The following is a 21,449-nucleotide window of genomic DNA, read 5'->3' as shown; positions in this document are numbered from 1 at the left end:
ATGGAAACATTCCAGCTAGGAGTCTGTATGTATTGGTCGTTGGGAAGCGCATCAAAGATATTACAACTTGTCTGACGAGTTTCAACCTGTTAGCGCAAACGTTTGCCGTGAATCCAGATGATTCAAACTCACCTCAAACGTCGCCTGAATATACCCTCAGATTGTCTGTGGGAGATCAGCAACTCAACTACTCTGTCGGGTCTCTTGAAACCCTGCAACCTCTGCTGGTCGAATTGAAGAAATTCATGGCTATTGCCGAGCAAAAGCATTACGGTGCTTTGGGCAAATCGCACGAATGGAGAAGACACTACCTTCCTGGTGACAACACACCTACAATCTCAAAACCCCCAACGCGAAATCCATTCATCAATGATGACAAGTCCGCTGTAACAGATACGAAAGCTATAAAAGAAGCATGGATTGCCAGGGAATTGAGATCGAAAGCTGAAAGTTTTACTTCGTTTACACCAATAAACGTATTTGTGGGAACGTATAATGTGAATGGAAGAATCGTCACAGAATCACTCGCACCGTGGCTAAATACTGACTGCGATCCTGGTGAGAATGCACCGTTGTAGATGACCCACTCCTTGCTTGGGTAAAGAGAGCTCACCCACTCCGCTTTGTTGTGCACGAACTAGATATATTGGTCATTGGACTTCAGGAAATGGACTTGACAACTGAAGCTCATATGCTGTTGACCGATTCCACAAAAGATTCTTTATGGACGAAGGCTGTCGTTGACGGCCTAGGTGAAAAAGGCGGGCAGTATTCCAAGGTTGCATCAAAACAGCTTGTTGGAATGCTTATAATCATGTTGGCTCGTACGTCTATACTGCCTTCCATTACTGAAACGACGGCTGGCTCTGTGGCGACGGGCATTCTCTCTTTATTGGTAACTATCTCTTTTTTTTCGTTTTTTGTTTGCAGATTTGCAGGTTTTGATAAGATGTTTGCAAACAAGGGTAATAAAGGAGCAACCGCCGTACGATTTCGCATACGAGACAGTTATTTCTGTTTTGTAAACGCTCATCTGGCCGCTGACGCCAGTATGACTGACAGAAGAAATGCAGACTATGCACACATATCCAAACGATTGGGATTCGCATTGCCTGCCGATGTGTCTGGGTATTCAAATTGGTGCAATTTGCATCCTTGGGTCAGCAGTATGACGGATTCGGTTCCTGGCGTTGTTTCTTCTTCTGGACCTGGAAAGTCTCTGCTGTCTATCTTTGATGCGGAGTAGGTTTATGGTTGAAGTTCTTTGAAAAAACTCTGATTGTCTCATCTCTTATTCTTTTTTTGTTGTCTTTTGATCCAAACCAGTCATTTGGTGTGGTTTGGTGATTTGAATTATCGGTTGACTGTGAACGATACTGATGCTCGGACTCTTGTTGCTGATAAAGCTTGGAGTGAGTTGATGAAGGGTGATCAGGTATGGAGATTGCTAATTGATAAGGTTTCTCTGGTTGCTGCTATTTAACAATCTTGGATTCTTGCCTAGCTCAGCGCCGAAAGACGATCACGACGAGCTTTTGGGTCGTATGAAGAAGCTGCAATCAACTTTGACCCAACCTTCAAGGTATTCATTGACCATTCTCATACTGTCTTTTGGTTCTCGTCTCATCCAGTCTCGGATATTTAGTATGATGTCGGTTCATCGACATTTGATTCATCAGAGAAGAAACGAGCACCCGCATGGTGCGACCGCATATTATGGTACCGAAATCCACTTCATTCTGCAACTTTTAAAGACTGGATTTCGTGCACGTCTTACAAGTCGTGCATGGATTTAACCCAATCGGATCACAAACCTGTCTCGGCTACATTCTCAATGCAAGTCCGAACTGTAGATCGACCGCAATATGAGTTTGTACATGGAGAAGTTGTCAGGGAATTAGACAAGCTGGAAAATGACAGTATACCAGAATTGAGATTAGAGGAGGGACACGACAAGGTGTTCTTTGGAAGTATTGAGTTTGCGGTGCCAGTTGTGAGGACGATCTTGTTTACGAATGTGGGTAAAGTGTCGGCCAAGTTTACATTTGTCGCCAAGCCTGGTGAGGTTTACTATGCTAAATCTTGGTACGTTTCATGCAACTTCATTGAAGGCCTGAAATTCCGCTGAAGCTCACTTTTTTTCAAAAGGATGAGAATAACTCCTGTATCATCGTCGATCATGCCTGGTGAATCAGTCTCCATTGAGCTTACAATGGCAGTCGATGCACTCACATCACCAGGACTCAACTCTGGCAAAGATCAACTGGATGACTTTTTGATTTTGCATGTTGAGAGAGGAGCTGACTTCTTTTTACAAGTCTGTAAGGGATCTCCTCATTCGGATTTGATGCGAAGTTCTTGCGCTAAGCTTGCCCGTTTATAGCTGGTGAATGGATGCCATCAAATTTTGGTCTAAATTTAGCGACCATCGGGCGAATCACTTCTAGTGTTAGACAAATTGGTGTCGAAGGAATAAAACTCCTCACTGATACAAATCAAGCTGCAGACGAATCGATACAGAAAGAAACTCAAATTGGTGGGGCTGCCACTATCCAGAGTCTGGTACCACAACCAATACGCAAACTCGTCGAGTTTTTGCAACGATGTGGATGGCTCTATGCAAAGGAGCTCTTCCATGACGCGGGCCATCCACTTGTTGCACGATACATACGAGAATGTCTCGACTCGGGGGTTGACTTTGATGTGGAGGCTTTGAGTACAGAGATGTCTCCGGCAGATATCCGATCATCGTCGCCTTCTCCTGTACAAGATGATTTGGCGGAGCAAGAAATATCAAAAGTCGATAACCATCAACAACAATTTGATCAAGATGTAAAGCCGCCGCATGCTCCTCGATCTTATGGCATTCGAGCATCAGTATTGTCGGTCGCTGATACCTTACTATTATTGCTACGATCGCTACCGAATCCAGTATTACCTGATGTGTTGTGGAAGACGGTACTGCAAGACGGGTATAAAGATATGGATTCTGCTAGACGAGTACTGGCATCATTGCAAGCACAGTATCCATATGAGCATGCCACTTGGGTATATCTTCTGTCGTTCTTGAGAACTCTAGTCGCCGCCCGTGGTGACTCTACTCCCAGTGACATTGGTAAGGGATTGATCTATCTTTTGACAGAGCATTTTCATTCGATTTTTCGTACTGAAATTCTATTTGTACAGCGGATATATTTGCTCCTATACTCATCAGAACATCAACCCAAAATCGAGGATCTCTCAGTAGTAACAGTAACGATAATAGCAATACCACCTCTATATCTTCACCTCGAAACACACTCTCCGTAGCCAAATCAACAATGATTGGTATATGGAATTCATGGTCGAGCGCGTCTGCTGCTTCTACTTCGTCAACAAGTGATGCCGACAAGAGTCTTACATCGAAAAAGAGTATGGAAACACTACGTGAAGTCGTAGTGTCGGCAGTTGAAATGAATTCACGTAGGAGGCAATTTGTGATCTATTGTTTGACTGAAGGTATTGAGGCTTTGGAGATGGAGTCGCTTGTCGATTTGGTGTCAGCATAAATTATATGTAGCATTGTAGAAATCTGTGAGATATCCATCCATAGTTTATTTTGTGATATAATCAGAAAACACATAGAATGTATTTGCACATGTCCCCTCTTGCTGGTGGTGTCTTGTCGTGAGGATTCGAATCTCATCCTGACAAACGCATTCATCGTAACTGTTTAGCCCCAACCCACTATCACCATCAACGTAAAAGTAAGCATTTGCTTGTGTCATCCCTATACATTGTGCCGTTTCAACCCATTTGAGATAGCTTTTTATGGTCTTTATATTTGTTTGAAGAATTGTGATGACTACTACTACTAATGCTGTCCATGGCCATGTAATCTGGCATCACGTTCCTTCATCCAAACATCCCACTTCTTGTTTTCTTCTGCCTTTGGTCCAGAAGTGTTGTCCCTGTTAGAAACCAACAAACGTGTAAGTATCATTGTCCCATATCCTCACATATATAAGTCTAGGTTTATGTCTTACCAGTAATCATAAGCCAAGTAAGCGACAAAAGCAACAGTCGCTAGTCCTAGACCAGGCACCATATGCCTCATCCTATTTCTGGCCGAGAAGAACTCGTGCCTCCTCCAAGCATCACGTTTCCTCCATGGATCGTAGTGGTTGTCTGGGAGTGAGCGTTCCAAGAAGGGTGGGTTGACTCGAAAGAGTCTGAATGGGAAGAGGCCGAATTCTCGCTTGACCATCTGTGAGGTTGGAAATGTTAGCAAACCCATGATGATCAGTGACGAAGCGACAATGTATCGGTGAGTGTCAATTCCTTCAGGTCAAGGATTTTGCGAAATGTTTGGCAGCGCTTCATCTCGATTGATGTACAGGTGACAGTGTTGCAAGTCCTCCAGTACTAAGCAGGATATCTTGTCATTGAATTGTCGTTGCTCCTGCTCCAGCTTGGCTCCTCAAGGTCTTGCATCCGACAAACCAAACATTGCACTCCTCAAAACACTGGATTCTCGTCCACGTCCAACGTCCCAAATCAGCCGCATTTCAAATCAAGTACTAAATCAGTCCGGTTAGTATGCAGCGTACTTACCTTTGAATATTACAGATGGCGTCCGACACTTTCTGCTGGACACTGGATGCGTTTTTGGCAAATGTTGGAATGAGGACAGGAGCAAACAGAAGAAAGAGGCGGTTTCAACGCGTTGCAAGAGCATTTGCCAGCTAGCAATATGGACTTATGGACTTATGACTCTCCTTCCACCTACGGTTGATGACATTGTACTTTTTCACCGTACGCGCAAGAAACATTCAACAAAATACACCAAAAAGGCAAAGCGAACGCACCGCTGACGCGTCATAAGGTCTCAAGCTACTCGAAATCATCGCTCCTTTATCCGTTTTGGTACCATCGCTTACGCTGTTTGCCACAGCAGCACGCCAGTAATTGTCCACAACAACAGAACCTGGACGAGGAGGACTATACACCTTCTGTCAGGGTCTATGGCGTCGTACTGGAACCAATTCAAGGAGGATGACGAGAATGCAGTCAAACCCACTGTGGTAAAATCCTTGTTGCTGACTCGACTCGTGTTTTTTAGTCCACGATGAGCAAACACATTCAGTCTTCTAACGGTCGCCCCTCCATGACTAGGTCGAAACTCCGTATGGCACAATCGAAGGAACGATCAGAGGTAGACTATTCGACATCGCATTGTCTCTGAAACACTGACATCATTGACCACATTGAAACATTCCCCCGACCCGTTTTTGTAGCTGCTATAAGATCACGGTGGTGGACTGGACGTGAATTCATAGGTGTACAGTACGGTACTGCTGAGCGATGGTCTGCGCCAAAAGAAATTCCAAAATGGGAGGGGGTGAAAAAGGCAACGCGGTTTGGGTACGAGGTTACGCATTTTCCAACGCTACTGGAACGTCCATTACATAATCTAACTGGTCGATACATCATTACTACGCAGGCCGGTATGTCCTCAACAAACCGTAACCGTTGACGAAAGCTCAAAGGAGAGCATGTTGAGTGCTACAGGCTCGTTCGCCTCACTAGCTCTACCACAATCCGAACAGTGTCTATATCTAAACATATGGACGCCGCCCTTCGAAGACTTACCCGATCGTGGTTTACCAGTGATGGTCTGGTTTGTCGGTGGCGGATTTCCATACGGTGAATCATCAAATCCCATACTGGATGGTCTGAGATTTGTAGGAAGGCTGGCTGGATTGAACATGCAAGTTGTGTTGGTTGCTGTGCAGCATCGGGTTGGATTGTTTGCTAATTTGGGATCAGAGGAGTTGTTGAAAGAGTCTGCGGATGGCAGTGTTGGGACATACGGACTCATGGATCAGAGGCTAGCATTTGACTGGGTATAACTTGAATTTACGTGTTATGGATATCAGATACACTTTCTAATCCAACGTCTTCTGCAGATACGGACAAACATAAAATCATTTGGAGGTGATCCAAGACCAGAGAATGTGACTGTGTTTGGCTCAGGATTTGGTGCTTGTAAGTAGGAAAAAAACTCCTCCCTCGACCTCGCATACTCACCAACCTAACTAGCTTCAATATATTACCACATGGTCTCCCCAACCCTCCCAAAACTACCGTTCGACAAGGCAATCTTCCAATCTCCCCAACTCGAAGCCGTCTCCGATCTCCCAACCGCTCAAAAGGCATTCGACGCACTGTTTATAATGTCTGGTGGCCCCAACTCCTTAAAAGGCGCCGACCGTCTAAAATATCTACGAAGCACGCCATCAGACGTCCTCCTCGACGCCCAGCGCAAGTGGAGGATACTAGGTGGCATGGGCACCGTATTGCCCGTCGCAGACGGAGTCCTGATACCGAAAAAGGGTACAGACGATTGGAAGCGAGTGAAGGAAAGGAATATAGAAGGAGCTATAATTGGACATACCCGAGATGAAGGAACCGCAGATGCAAGTCACATATTGACGAAATCGGATTTGGATGATTTCCTGGCTGAGATACCTAGTGCTGCTCAAACTGCCATATCAACGTTATACCCACCGGGATTGTATTCGACGCCATCTAATCTTGCTTCTCACTTGATTGGTGACAAGACTGCATTCTCGTCTGCACGATGGCTGGCAAGAGTGTTTGCTGCTAGTGGTACGAGAACGTGGTTTTATCGATTTGATTCTACAGTGTTGGGGTCGAGAGGATCTGGGCTGGGAGTGCATACTGGTGCAGAGCTGCCATACCTGTTTCCACCTCAGGTATTGTTGTTTGCTATGTCTCTTTTTTCGCTCTCTACACACACTGACCAAACGAAATTTCTGCTTACAGTGGGCTGGAACAATGAAAAACGTACCACGTCAGCAACGTCTCTTATCTGACGCCGTAGTAGGACGATGGGGCAAGTTTGCCACAGCTGGAGATCCAGACGGTGGTCAAGTAGGAGTTAGAACGCCATGGGAGCGATACACGGGTAAAGACAGCGCAATCCTAGTCTTGCGGGAACTTGGATCGGTTATCGAGGGTGGATATTGGCGAACAAAGGAATTGGACTATTGGGATGCCGTACTAGAACGGCCTGATCCTGAAAAGGAGTTTAAGGGCACTGCTAAAACATCTAGACTGTAATGCATTAATCGAATCAAAACAAGTCAGTAATAAAAGTAAAACCTTTCTTCTTCTTTCTTCATAGTCAAGTTGTAGTATTAGTGAGAGAGTGTATGTTTTAAGCAAATAATTACTAGTGTTCTAAAGACTATTTCAACCTTACAATTGATTTCTAAATCTTTTATCATCTTCATGTTTGATGACTTCCCCCTTGCCGTCATCGATTGGATACCCTTGCTTGTTGCGGAACTGGTTTTCAGCTCGCAGGAAGAAGAATATAATGGTTGCGAATGTCGCTGATATCAATAGGAAGCCGACGTTCGCCATATGGCCCTTGAAGCTATTGTCAGAGATGTTAATCGTTCGGATCTCATATGAAATGACGTGATATGGCAAATGATTCATTCGCTTACAAGTAAGGGGCATCAGAGGTCTGGTACACGAAACCTGCTACAATCCCTCCTATATTCCCAACTCCTATCATCTGTTTGGAAAAGTGTGTGATATGAGTTGCATTCACCATCAAACACGCATGTTTTGGTTCCCACATACCATTCCAATAGCAGTCGCTCCCCTCGTCTGACCAATAATGTTATTGCTCAGCCACGATATTGCGATGGGCACCAGAATATAACTTCCAGCAGCTGCAATAAACGTGGCGAAATACAAGACACCGGCATTACGCACGTTTGCTAGAAGCAGGAAGCCTAGACATCCAACCAGTGCTGGGACGATCATAAATAGGTAGCGCAGGCCCACATGGTCGGATCCGAAACATGTCAGGATTACAACCCCGCACGCAAACGCGAAGGGGGGAGCTGACATTAACTGTGCTGAGACAGACTGGTGCCAAAAAGAACAAAGAGAGTTAGATCAAAGAACAAAACGCAAACTCTGAATTGTAAAGTACCACATCCAGCTCAAAAGGGGAAACGTCAACTTACAGCAAATCCAAGATACTTTACAATCGTCGGCAAGAAGTAGTTCAAAGTATACAATGGAATCACAATCGTGATGTACATGATACAGTATAACCATGTCTTGACATCCTTTACGGTATGCCAGAATTCAGAAGCATTGAAGCTTCGATCGTGTGAGTGTATATCATCAAGCTTTAGTCTGGCAACAAGCACAGCTTTCTCTCTTTTAGTGAGGAATTTCGCTGTATGTGGGAAGTCGGGCAGTACTATAGGGATGGACTGATCAGTACCATATTGGCAAAGATTTTTTCGAATCACTTACAAAACCATGTAGCTACACCAACCACTATTGTCGGTAGGCCCTCTAGAATGAAAATCCACCTCCAAGCACTCAAGCCACCAACTCCATCCATTAGTGTTATTAAATATGCAATCACGGATCCAAATGCACCGGCGAGAGTCGCGCCAGAGTAGAAAAGCGCCATTCGAGAAGCAAGTTCTCGTCGTCTGTACCAGAAACTGCAATAAAAGAGTAGTCCAGGAAACAAACCCGCTTCTGCAGCTCCCAGTAGCACACGTACAGCAATGACGGATGCAAAAGATGTGGTTGCGGCCATCATAGTAGCAAAGACTAGGTAACAAGTGTCAGCTGAAAGCCAAGTGACAGCACGAGGTCTAATTCAAAAGCTTACATCCCCATGTGATCATGATTCTCGACATCCTGCATTTGAACAACCGTCAATAACATTTGCGGTGAGTCAAACAGTCGAAAATAGCAAAAAGCTCACCATTTGCTTGGTGAAACTCTCTCTATAACAGAAAAAAAGGACAAATCAACATCTCATAAACCAGACGCAATCAATATACAACTTACTCAGCATTAGATTTGATGGTACCTCACATATTATATAGCTAACGTCGGTCAACTCGATGTGAGATTGGAATATCAAAACCCCCCAAATACCTTAACAAACCCCCCAAATGACCTTAACAATACCTGAAAAAGAAGCAACTCGTCGCCCACGAAAAATCTGAGCCACTCATATTTGTATCACGTTCAAAGTCTCCACGGCCACTAAACAAAACCCAGTACGAGTGAGTTTAACAACATTCGCCATTTTCTCAACACCTTTCAACATACGTTGCGGTATCAAAGTTGACCAATCTCGCATTCCCAATGTTTGTCCGATCGAGGAATGACCATAGATAAAGAATCGTGCAAAAGGGAAGGATTGTCCAATCCAGTTTTTTAAGTATGGTCTTGACTTCGGCATCAGTTACATTAAGGTCTGCGTATTGTCTAGAATCCAAACCCCAGGTACGATCAGTTAAATCATTGCGACAACGATCAAATGATGTGAAATTCCAAGTGCCGTTCCAGTTAAACAGATCTGGAACATGTTTGAGCTTACTGCTTGATGTCGCCTAAATGTTCCAGATCTTCTTCAATGCGCACTTCCTGTAGTTTGGCCGTGATATCAGTTGTGTTTGGTGCGAGTGTAGCATTCGATTCTCCTAGATTCGAGTCTCCCAAGTCCACTGATCCTCTTGGACCGTCCATGTTTTGTTGTTTCGGGCTATTCTAAAAAACAAGGAACGACAGTCAGGAAAACGGCTAATTTGAGAGATAGAGGACTGCAATAGCCGAAATACATGTACTTGCACTGTTTCGGCCGCTGTCCGTTAGCAATGACTCTGTATAAACGATTTGCGACGCTGCAAAAAAAGTGGGAAGGTCGCTGTGACGAACGTGACACAATTTATCACGAGCAAGCCCCTTCAGTACACCCCAAAAACCGTGTATTAATCACTTTTCTAGTTTTCTAGTATCAGAATCCATTATTCTACATTGTCCTATCAGTCCCGTTACAGATTAATCGTCCAGCGCATCACCAAGGCAAAATGCAATCAACCGTCGTCCCATAAACAAATCATCTACGGACTGAAACAGACCGGTCTTGATGACATCCTCCTCTTGCTTGGTCAGTCCAAACTTGGCGATCACAGCATCGCGCATCAGTGTTGGTGTGAACTAATGAAAGTGCAATGGTCAAGTAGTTGAGATTCAGGTATAAACTGCCACATCATCACACTTGAGAATCATTCAATTACCTCTGGATGTGGCTGCATAGTAAACACACGATCCTTTTCATACATTACTTGTATCGATGCCAGGTCAGAACTGGCTAGAACGGTGAATTGGCTTGGAGCGACTTCGACAAAGTCATTGTGAGCTTCCATGAGCACCTAGGCGAAAGAAGGCGAATGTTATTAGTCTGCCATTGAAAAAAAGAGTAAAACAAAGAACGCACCAGAGCTGTCTTGTTTGTCTTGAGCAGCGTATCGTTCGGTGAGATATCAATTTTCGTCCTCCCGAGCTATTTGTACAGGAATTTCAGCAGTGGCGGACTAACCGGCCTGTCAAGCGATGGATAGAGTACCTCCAAACCTTTCGGATTCCGCCTTACTATATACAAATACTTCAACTGGTGAGAAGATCGATCCAAGAGTCTGTGAGAAATGTTGCAACTGTAGCAACTCCTCACCGACACCACCGAGCGCATGGGCGACAGCCTGATGTCCAAAACATATTCCAGTGATCTTTGAATTCTTCTCATTGTACGTTTGCCTGATGAAACTGTACAGAGTCTCCTTCCACTCAGACGGTTCGTCGAATACTGCTGACCCTATTAAAAGTGTTCTGGTCAGTACACAATCACGTCTAGATATCATCCAAATATCCATACGCGATCCAGTAATCAGTATAGCATCAAACTCCTTGGGGCTACTTGGCACTTCGAATTTGCGATACGTATCAAACATTTCCAGTTCTACAGATACTGATGTTGGATAGGACTCTGCGGATGCGTTTAGCCTGTATAGATAAGGGCATTCATTAGTTCGAAGAGCTCGCGATCAAGTTCCAAAATTTCCTGTTCTCCAATTTCAAACTATTGTACCAAGTTGTGAAAATTGGAACCCAAGGCAAATCCTCGATATAGTCGGTAGCGAGAAGAGCGATGCGTATCTTCCTTGGAACTGATGAGGCCATAATGTCGCAATGTGGCAGTTTAAATTACCACTCTTGAAGCTATTCTACTCCAAACGTCAACAAAGTCAACAAAGTCAAAACATGGAATTGAGGCTGTCATCCATCTTATATTTGACATCTTTCTCGATTTACATTTTGTTTTTACGACTTGGGACAAGCATTTTACCACGGATGAGATTACTCTAGTCCTGTTGCTACTGTGGTGGTGACATGGCATGAGACGTTTTAGAAGCCATACGTTTCAACCTATTTAACCATAACGATTAATGATTGAATCTCCACCATCCTGCATAATATCTCATTTGCACATCATATCTTACCTGGACTTGAAGTTTGAAAGCAGCCCAACACGCCCTTCAGGCTTCTTGTTGACGTCAACAACCTTTGCTTCTTCAATGATACCATCAGCGTTGTTTTCTGGAGAGAAGACTGTGGCGATGGGTTGAGGTTCCGTGACTGCCTCCAATTCCATAGCAGGAGTAGGTTCGGCCATCGAGTTGTCGTTGCGAGACCAGTTGGTTGCTTTGCCACGAGTGAAATGACGAGCAAGACCCGTAAACCAGTTTGATTCAGGCCTCAAGATACTTGAAGGAGCACGTCCTGCTGTAGATGTGTTTCCAGTTGAGGCACGAGAAGCCCTGTTGGCACGCAACGCTTCTTTTCGTGAAGTCGATGCGTATCCATCTGTGGATAGTTGATGGGAAGGATATGATGAGATTATAAACGTTCGTGCGATGAAAACGTGTGAGGGTATTTTTCTCCATAAAACTCCATTTTCGAGTCTTTCTGAGAAACACGTGATGATTGGAAACGACAAATAAGCTCTCAACCTACCGTCTTTGTCGTTGCTGCTGATCGGTGATTCTTCTTTTCCCTTATCCATAGAGTGACTTGAGGTTGATGAAGCCGAATCATCGTCGTCGCCCTTGGAATCACGAGGACCTTGACCGATTTGAGGAGCAGCTGAAGAGGTCTTGGCTAAAGAATGAAAATATGATGATCATGATCAGCAAGTTGTGATCATTCATATTGAAATCTTCCAGCTTTGAGATGATCGACCGCTGATGACGACCAGATCATCACAAAAACATGAACAAGCACACTTGATCTTACCAAACGATAGGACGTCAGATACAGGTTGATTCCCTTCTGATGTACGACGTTTCATGGCCTCGCCAGGTCGGAAAAAAAGTGTTCCAGGTTGCTATAAATCATGAAAATGTAGTTGATTTCAATTTCAGAAAATGATGACACAAAAATGTCTTGGTTTGTTTACAATGAGATTGCTCAAAGAGGAGGATGTCTTCCAATTCGAGACTTTGCCTGGAGCTGCTTGTATTGTAGTAGTTGTAGTAACGATTGTGGTATTTGTCGTAGTGATTGATTCGGCTGGTGCTGTTGATGGTGGCCTTGCTGGTTTTCGAATATTTTCTGGACTCTGTCGTTCTATTGGTTTGTATTCGTCATGGATTACCACCTCTTCGTCCTGGAAGATTGGCTCCATTGTCGCTGTTCGTCGAGGGCCTTGCTTCGCGATGAGGTTTTCCGACAGCAACTCAAACCCGTAATTGAAACATCGAAGTTTACGCGACATAGAGCGTGCTTTACGCGGGATATAACCTGATGTAAAGACATGATTGGGTATATGCAGAGCACAATCATAAAAATTACAGACAATATATGGTTGGGAGATATTAAGAAGCAGATTAGGAAGGTACACACTCATTCACTCACGGCACACATTACATCAGGCGTATTGACTCGATGATTTAAATAATAATATGGAGGTTGATTCTGGGTGGGATTACTAGTTCCCGTTTAGATGAGCGAATGCTGCTGGTTTAATTGTATGTCGGTGTTCTGTTGGCTTTGGATAATTTTCATGAGCAGCTAAAGCATCAAACGTCTCCCTAAACGATTCATTCGACTCTTCCTTCTTGGCAGTGTGATGATGATGCAGCCCCAAGCGTTCCAGCAGACTTTCATACTTGTGATGCGATGAGTGGGTATGTTTCGAGCTATGGCTTTGCGTAGAGTGTGTACTGACGACGGTTGGTGTCCTAACTATTGGGATTTCACTGTGGTGGTGTTCACCGTCGTGGTGTTCGTGTAGACCATCGATCGTGGACAGTGTTGCGAGGGAGTCTCGTCGTATATGAAGATCCGGTAGTGGAAAGTTTACTAGATTTTGAAGTACGGTTAGCGTCGCGGCTAGTCGTGATGAAAAAACGATGAGGTAATGCGTTGACTCACTTCCAAAGTGATGATGGTGATTTTTACTATGTTCTTTGAACCCAAAGAATGCCAGGATTGGATTGTGATGTTCATTATGGTGGATGTGATGATGGTCGTGAGCATCGTGACTGGTTTGATAAAGGTCTGATGTAGTTGGTGTTTTCGTTCGATGTGGCATCGTGAGACTGATGCAGAAGGTATCTGTATAATGCGTGTACGAGGAGTATGCTAGACAAGTTGAAAGAAATCAGTTTTTCTGCTTTTAATGCTCGTTTTCAAACCGAATTTCCGATTACCTTATTACTCACCAACAAAGTCTTTTTCAGGCCAAGCAGCGTTCTAGACCTTCAGCAACCACGTCACAAGGTAGAGCTGTAGGGGACTGTTAGACTGGAGTCGACTCGCTATGACGCCTATGAAGTGGACGAATGTAGTTTGTATTCATGTGAAACTCGAGGGCCCTTTAACTCATGATCTTGCCAGCATTCCACCAACTGCTATTTGCCCGACACACAAATATCACGAACAATTGACAAAAGGATTCCTTCTTTTATACGGCCTGTCCTTTAAAAATATGTTTGTGGTCAACTGCCATCCTCCCATTAGTCAATAATAAGACCTTCAAGAATGAATACACGTGCTGTGCCGATAACATATATGCTTGTCGACTTGTCAAACACTTTGATGAAAGTAGTCTTCACATTGAAACCTTCGAGTTGGTGGCCATTCCCACCCTGCCCTTGAGCGACCGCTCTAACTCTCCCTCGAACAAACACAGCAACAGTCCGCAGGCATAACTTGTGCAGCTAACCATGTTTTCCGTTCAATACTGGAAATAAAACTAACTGCAGACATATTATAATTTATGTTGAGATGCAATCGTTATTTACTCCACCGAATCACTACTTTCACTTCAACAGCTGTACCAGCTCACTGTACCCCTCTTTAACAGCAATCTGCAAAGGCGACATACCCTCCTTGTTCGCAATACCTTTATCAGCTCCCTTATCAATCAAGAGGTTGACCATCCCAGCCGCTCGTTGTCGAGCAGCTGCGTGCAAGCAACTATTGCCTAGATTATTCACTATATCCAGTCTAGCTCCAAGTTCTACCAATGCTTTGACCGTCTCTGTAGCCTTCATGCCGATTGCCAGATGCACCGCTGTATTTCCGTCATGGTCTACATCATCAAGATCAGCTTTATAAAACCGTAGGAGACGTGTCATGTCAGCCCTAGTGCGGTCTCCTATAATTCCACTAGATGCTACCATAAGTAGGCTCGACCGTCTGTTAGGCCCTCGTGCGTGAATATTGGCGCCAGCTTCCAACAGCATCCTGGATATCCTTATACGTCCATAGTATGCTGCATTCTGCAGCGGCGTTGTTTCCCCAGCCAAAACAACAGAGCTCGTAGCTACAGTAGCACCATCTACATCGGCTCCATACTCTAGCATCAGTCGTACCAACTCTGGTTCATTTCCCATGGCAGCGAGCAGCATCGGAGTGAGATAAAGAAAGCACCAGGAGTCTCTCGTCCGCATCTCAAGACGAACACTCTTCTCACCGGGAGGAGATCGTGCAAGTAGCAGTGCAAAAATATTATGGTGTCCTTTTATCGCGGATGCCATTAGAGGCGATACTTTTGGTGATCGAAGAGCTTCCACTTCCAGGCCTGGCGCGTCCCATCCAAGTTCAGTATCTGCTCCGATATCGATCAGATACGAGACTACATCCTGAGACCCCAAATATGCCCCAGCTACTATCGCGGTGCCAAAGTATCTGCTTTGGTAGTTGATATCCACTCCTTTCTCCACGAGTAGCTGGGCGACCTCCACAGAGCCTCCCATAGCAGCATACAGGAGCGGATGAATCTTCCCATCTCCGAGTGCGTGAGGGCTCACTCCTTTATCAAGCAACAACCTAACTATCTCTATGTGCCCGTTCTCACAGGCCCAGTCTATAGGCCGCAGAAAGACATTGCTGAAAATGACGTTTTTGCGTTCTTGACCTTCTGTATCTAGATTCGTCCCGGCGTCTATCAGTGCTTGGACAATGGGGACGGAGCCAAAGGAGCATGCGTGATGTAGGGGGATGAGATTTTGGCTATTGGCTATGTTCGGATCTGCACCGATGCTCAGGAGATATACTACAACGTCAAAAGATCCATACTGACAAGCGACACTCAACAGAGTCTTATTGTTGCATTCTGGATACTTGTAGTTTATGTCAATCGACGGATTGTCAGCCAGTAATTGTTTCAATAGTGTGAGATCTGCCCATCTCGCCGCATTCATAATATCGTCCTACGATGCATGTATGTGAGAACCTTGGTTGGAACGACTCAACCGATACTATGGTAACTTACCATATTCGATTCGTCCAGCTTCACTTTGCGACGAGCACGTTCAATGTCGATCGCTTTGCCAGCTGATCCCGCTGCAAACGTGTCGACAGTAAACCCTACCGGGTTTCTGAAATCAATATTGGCGCCATGACGCAGAAGGACTTCGACCACGGCTCGTTTGGTGTGACTGAAGGAGCAAATGTAAAGGGCAGTGACCCTCTCCAGCTCATTATTAACGGCATCTACATCAGCACCTCCATATTCGAGCAGCGTTTCACATATATCTGCATGGTCGGATGTAGCAGCCTCAAAGAGAATTGGTGTTTGGAAACAATTGAGTTTTTCGGTAGCCTTTAACAGGTATGACCCTCCCCCGAGTTTCAGTATATATTTGAGAGCAACTGGAAAGTTCTTTAGAACCGCCACTATCAGCATGGCACGGCCATAGTGTTGAAGTGTCCGAGTAAGGATCGTTGTCAACTCACTGTCCAGCTGTTCCACGGAATTCAAATGGTCACACCAGTGGTTTAAAACGTATCTAGAAAGGGCGGGATTGCTAGAGGGTGTGATGCCTCTAAGCCGTTCTATCTGTACTTGAATACTCTCGACTTTCAAACTCAATGGGAGTGCATCCAAGCACTTTTTGGCAAGATACATTTCAGCTGACTGTCGATCAATGTAAAATGGCGAGGCGTCAGCGATACACCGGTCTGGGGACGTGATAAAGTCCGCTACAGATTTATGCATCAGCCTCACTGACGATTTCGACATTACAAGTAACGACTCGATACGACTCAAGTTTAGGCGCACTCGGCTTGACGGAGAACCTAAGAGAGCCGCAATGTCTTCGACAGACATTGGTGTTCGGAGACATACAAGGGCCCCTACTATTTTGGTATACTGCTTGATAGACGATTCGGGAGCTCCTTTGAAGCTAGCCACAAGAGCCCTAGTGTATATATTGTCCATTCGCTCTTCGTCGTTTCCGAGAGTCCGGTTCTCCATCTCTGCGAGAGTTCCTTCGAGATTATCGGATTTATCCATGGTGTCGCATGCAAGATACAGCCATACAAATAGACCATGGGCCATTACAGATAGTTTATCAGCAAATGAGTCAACAAATTGATCTGATTCCAGTATAGGGCGTAGCTTGGTCATGCGGTACATGGCGTATAGCTTTATATCGTTGAGATTGTATATGTCTCCGAGTTCCATGGTTCGTGGTACGTATTCCGATAGTTGCATCTTCAGATCTGGCGACGGACGACTAGTAATGAATAAGACAATATTCCTGGGCAGCTTGGGAACGCTCTGAGCGAGAGTCTGGAGGAACTTTTCTCGTAGGCTTCCCTCTACCGCACATTCATCCAGTGCATCTATCAATATGACGGCTTTGCCTCCACGATACGCTGATGCTGGCTTTACTATAAGATGTTCGAATTGCAGACCGATTGATGGCGTGTTGACTAAAAAGTTTGGTTCAGCTTCATGCAAATCCCGTAGAGCCCTTCTAATACCAGGATCAAAGGCTGCAAGCTGGAATGCCAATGTTGTGATTAACTGGAATGGATCATTACGAGCAAGCTCATCGTGCTTGCAAAAGAAGTGGGCAGCCAATTGATTGCGATTCTGTAGTTCATCTGCAAAACAACCTGCTATGACAGATTTGCCTACACCTGCTACACCGGATAGCCAAAAGACACGATACTGATCGTCTTTTGTAGCCCATTCCATCAGTTCATCCATAAGCCAGACTCTAGTTGCCTTGAGTCTCTTTTCCTTTAGCGTAAACATGGCTAATCTGAAATCCGAAGGATTCAACCATGCATGCAAGTCAGAAAATTCGTCCCGCGTCCGTGTAGTCGTCCGGGCTATACTTGGACTCATATCTATGGAAGCGACGTCCTTTAACTGAGAATCGGTCAGGTTACTGACTTTAAGTTCCTGTAACGACATCATCGGGACCATTCCAGATCGGCCACTGGCGTGAAGATATCCACGGGCCCAGCCTTAAAATCGAGAGCAACAATCAATAACTTTGACATACTGCGAGTTCAGGGACACATACCATCAACGAAAGTCTCTGTGACGGTGACAAGTTCGCCCGAGTTCAACTCCAGTTCGTCCGGTTCACGAGGTGTGTAAGCGAGCTTCACGCGATACTGCTTATATCTGCTTGTAGTATAGGCATACGACGGCTAGCGCGGGCTGAGTGTTAGCTCGTTCAAAGACAAAGTCTTCCAAGACTAGGACTTACAGGCCCAGCACCGCCAGTTTGAGCTGGAACTGGCCTGTCTTCTGCAGCTACATTGCTAAGCACTGATCCTGATGCTGTTTCGGTAACTCTCTGAGGGATGGTGGTGTTTGGTGCAATGGCAGTTACAGTATACAGATTTTCTCTTTCAACAACGATGCTGGTAACGAACTGAGTAAAAATGCGTTAGAATTCACACAGCCACGTTCAAATACAGACAATTCCATAAAGTCTATGCCTGAGTCTCATCAGTAATGCGTGGCTGTTGTCGTCTCCGACCTCTGAAGATTGACCCTAGTCTGGTTCGCAAGTCCATGGTATAAGTTATGCAGTTGGTCCTATAGCAAGCTCCAGCGAGGCAATAAGTGCTACTGGTATTGGAATTGAAATCTTCCTTGCTTCTAGGCTAGGCCCAGTGACAATAGATTCTCACAAATTCGACTCCGCCGTGCCTGTTGTTGGTCGATTAGTGAACAAGGAGAAAGGATTTGTTTGTAGCCTGCATGAAAATATCTGTGAACTTCATCCTGGCTCCAAATTCGACCCCCTCGCTGGGTGCTGACTCCTTGCTTCTTAATGAGAAACTAAGCAATTTGAAATTTCAAGCTTTGTTTCAGACTAGCATTTCACTGGTTTCGTCAGACAAGGCCTCCGACGTATTGCAGATGTGATGCAAGTCGTTTGCTAACGCATTGACGTCTTGTCTCATGAGACTATGAATGCTGTTACACTTTCGAAACATGAAACCTTGGAACCTGTGTTTTATGTCAAATCTTGGATTCAAACGAAGGGTCGCTCTACTTGTACAGCGAAGCAAAGTGCTAAAAAACATGGCAACCCTCATTCTGGCGATGCTACTGACTACGCAAACCATTCTCCAAGTGCATTGTAAAGTTGACAACTACCCACACTCCCTTACAAACCTGGAACTGTAAGACTCAAACGTCTCAGACCCTTTTCAAAACGAATCTGACATTCTATGTGTACAAGTAGCCCTTCCAACAAGTGGGAGTCGTTTGCTCCAATAACATTCTGACCACACTCTTCTCGCTGTTTCGTATCTTGACACGCTGAGCAAGGCGCCGTTGGACGCTCTCAAATACTATTTTGTAACTTTCGGTGGCAATAGGAGTGTGTGGAATGAACTTGGACCCGGGATAAAAGGGTCTTGGTCAATTCTTTTGCTGTTGTGAAGAAACAACGGGTATGTTACTGAATTGCGATTGCTTGTCATCGTCGAATACTGATTATGTTGATCATGGAAGTAGAACCTGGTAGAGGAGTGGTAGAAACACACATGGTACGTGACCTCGTTCTTTTTTTTTGCCATGACGCTTTCTCTTACATTTTACGACCACAACTAGGAAAACTACAATGAGATGGCGACGTCTCGGACTTCTTTGGTCTCGAGTACTTTGTTTAAAAAGCCCTGGAACCCAACAATGTTTCGAAAGAGGTTTGTGTGCTGCTTCACTCGTTGATTCTCTTGCTCCCCTGCAAACGTAATCATCTTTATATACTCAAAAGTCACCTTCCTATACTTCTGGGATCCAGATTGGAAATGTTTTCGTACCTCCCAAGACCGAGAACGCCATCTGAACACACAAACGGCGTTGGTTTCGATGGCTAGCAGCCACTCATGGATGGATATCGTTTGTATGATGGAAACCGTTGAATTTCATATCCTTTAAAATGGTATTTGTTTCTGATCTAGAGCTGATTCTTGTAAACATATTATTGAGTCATGTATAGCATAAACTTGAGTTCAAGTTACACGTCAACTGTCTCAAATCTATATAAAATATTCATTTCGTACGTCTCCGATCACGCTGTTACAAGTCTATCTAAAAGCTTCAGAGCTTCCAACTACGCGAAAAACGTGAATACGACAGCATGGACGACTGGGAGGAAGGGGAGATAGCAGAAGACGAGGATCCAATAGCCAAACCACTCAATAATGTAGATGCAGCAGAAAATTACGGTTCTGGCTCTGATCTTGAACTGGAATTAGATAGCGAAGACGACGGTGATGATGTTGCCAAAGGCGCACCCAGCTCGTCCATACCACGACATATGAGCCAAGCACAGTATTCGAAACTCATCCATCCACCTACTCCACCGCTCTCGGATGCAGCTACATCTACCAGCATGCCATCAACGTCAACATCAAATCCACTAAAAGCCAAAACTAAGAAAAAGCACAAAAAGAATAGTAATAGACCAGTACCGTATCCGATACCTCAACCATCTACTGTAATAAATGTGCCAAATCCACCGAACGCCACCGTCCGTACATGCTACTTGTCATTAGGACACATCATGAAGGGCATGCATACCAAAATCCAAAACCCACTTGCTGCGGATCAAGTCGCTCGTGAAATAGGACTCGAGAACAACGCCAACATTATAAACGTGAATGTAATTCAGGATAAATGTTGTGCTTTTGTGACTTTTGCTAGTCATGACCTGGCAAAGGAATATGTCGCTGAAAAGACAATAAATCCTATCATGTGGCAGGGGTATATATGTAAAGTTGGATGGGCTAGCTTTGACCCGGAAGTCATCATTAAGAAGACTGGCAATGCTGTCAAGGATCGGGCCGCGAGGAAGACGGAGAAGCAGGCTGCTAAAAAGAGAAAGCAGGAACAGGCTGTTAAACAGGAAGACGCATCAGCTACAATAAGAGAAGCTAGGCAAAGTGAATCAGATGATAAGAATAATAGTAGGGGTGGTGGAAAGACGTTGAAAATCAGGCCTGTACCGCTCATGGAAGATGTCATCATGGCTGAAGTAAAACAAGAAGCCATCATCCCAACTCTAAATCCAACAACAACACCACAACCACCACCCACATCCAAAACAAACAGTGACGAAATGGATATATTCGAATACATAACAGCAATCAGTATAGGAGTCAGATCAGATCTATCTCAAGCCCTCCTCAACGCCGATTTATCAGACTTGACAAACCTAGTCCTTGATTTAGAGCCACCGATATCTCGCCCTTCCGTCTCAACAACTACACCAGTACCATCATCCAATAGTAGAACATCAGAAATAAGCGCAACTCAAATAGCCAAATACCAAGAAGGAGAAGCACAGTACAAAAAATGGGCGTCTACAATCCCATGTCAGTTCTATATAAAGAGACGCTGTGCGTTGGCTGCACATTGTGATTTTTCACATGATGTTATATTGAAAAAGAACAAGAAACCAGTTGACAATGGTATTGATGATATACGAAGCAGTACCATGTGCACATTTATGGTTCGTGGGAAGTGTACTCGTCGAGATGCATGTCCCTTTGCACACGACAAGAAGGATGTGCCTTGTATATACTTCCACTTGTGGAAGAGCTGTAAGAAATCCGAGGAGGAATGTGAGTACTCGCATCAGGGGATAACGGATGCACGGTTAGAGTTGTTGAAGGAGGAGTGGGAGCGTATGAAGATGTCGTCGTCTGATAGAGCAAGTGTAAATAATAAGGCTATGGTCGTCAGTGGAGGTTCTGCTATGGTCGTCAATCAAAGTCAAACCTGA

At 44.7% G+C, this 21,449-nt stretch overlaps 5 protein-coding genes across 5 annotated transcripts; 2 read left to right on the top strand and 3 right to left on the bottom strand.

The window, feature by feature from the left end:
• SmJEL517_g02381 (uncharacterized protein) lies at positions 1-3,548 on the top strand (the record flags this gene model as incomplete). Its single annotated transcript, XM_031168309.1, has 10 exons — positions 1-25; positions 94-558; positions 642-824; positions 939-1,242; positions 1,327-1,435; positions 1,505-1,582; positions 1,646-2,085; positions 2,149-2,321; positions 2,384-3,115; positions 3,187-3,548. The coding sequence occupies 10 exons, from the start codon at positions 1-3 to the stop codon at positions 3,546-3,548; spliced, it is 2,871 nt and encodes a 956-aa protein (XP_031025723.1).
• A 305-nt stretch (positions 3,549-3,853) lies between these two features.
• SmJEL517_g02380 (uncharacterized protein) lies at positions 3,854-4,246 on the bottom strand (the record flags this gene model as incomplete). Its single annotated transcript, XM_031168308.1, has 2 exons — positions 3,854-3,950; positions 4,026-4,246. The coding sequence occupies 2 exons, from the start codon at positions 4,244-4,246 to the stop codon at positions 3,854-3,856; spliced, it is 318 nt and encodes a 105-aa protein (XP_031025722.1).
• Positions 4,247-7,263: 3,017 nt separating this feature from the next.
• Positions 7,264-9,585, bottom strand: SmJEL517_g02379 (uncharacterized protein; the record flags this gene model as incomplete). The annotated part of the gene is made up of 11 exons (XM_031168307.1): positions 7,264-7,444; positions 7,518-7,588; positions 7,657-7,947; positions 8,049-8,290; positions 8,347-8,655; positions 8,717-8,745; positions 8,813-8,834; positions 8,899-8,936; positions 9,022-9,099; positions 9,166-9,324; positions 9,437-9,585. The coding sequence occupies 11 exons, from the start codon at positions 9,583-9,585 to the stop codon at positions 7,264-7,266; spliced, it is 1,569 nt and encodes a 522-aa protein (XP_031025650.1).
• Positions 9,586-14,219: 4,634 nt separating this feature from the next.
• On the bottom strand, positions 14,220-18,225 carry SmJEL517_g02378 (uncharacterized protein; the record flags this gene model as incomplete). Its single annotated transcript, XM_031168306.1, has 5 exons — positions 14,220-15,614; positions 15,677-17,664; positions 17,724-17,853; positions 17,913-18,069; positions 18,203-18,225. 5 exons carry the CDS (start codon positions 18,223-18,225, stop codon positions 14,220-14,222), a joined length of 3,693 nt encoding a protein of 1,230 aa, XP_031025651.1.
• Positions 18,226-19,802: 1,577 nt separating this feature from the next.
• On the top strand, positions 19,803-21,449 carry SmJEL517_g02377 (uncharacterized protein; the record flags this gene model as incomplete). The annotated part of the gene is made up of 1 exon (XM_031168305.1): positions 19,803-21,449. The coding sequence occupies one exon, from the start codon at positions 19,803-19,805 to the stop codon at positions 21,447-21,449; it is 1,647 nt and encodes a 548-aa protein (XP_031025642.1).

This window comes from Synchytrium microbalum (assembly GCF_006535985.1).
Source record: "Synchytrium microbalum strain JEL517 chromosome Unknown SmJEL517_scf0010, whole genome shotgun sequence".
Classification (NCBI taxonomy): Eukaryota; Fungi; Chytridiomycota; class Chytridiomycetes; order Synchytriales; family Synchytriaceae; genus Synchytrium; species Synchytrium microbalum.
The sequence above is the reverse complement of the archived record's forward strand: the minus strand, read 5'-3'. Positions and strand labels throughout refer to the sequence as shown.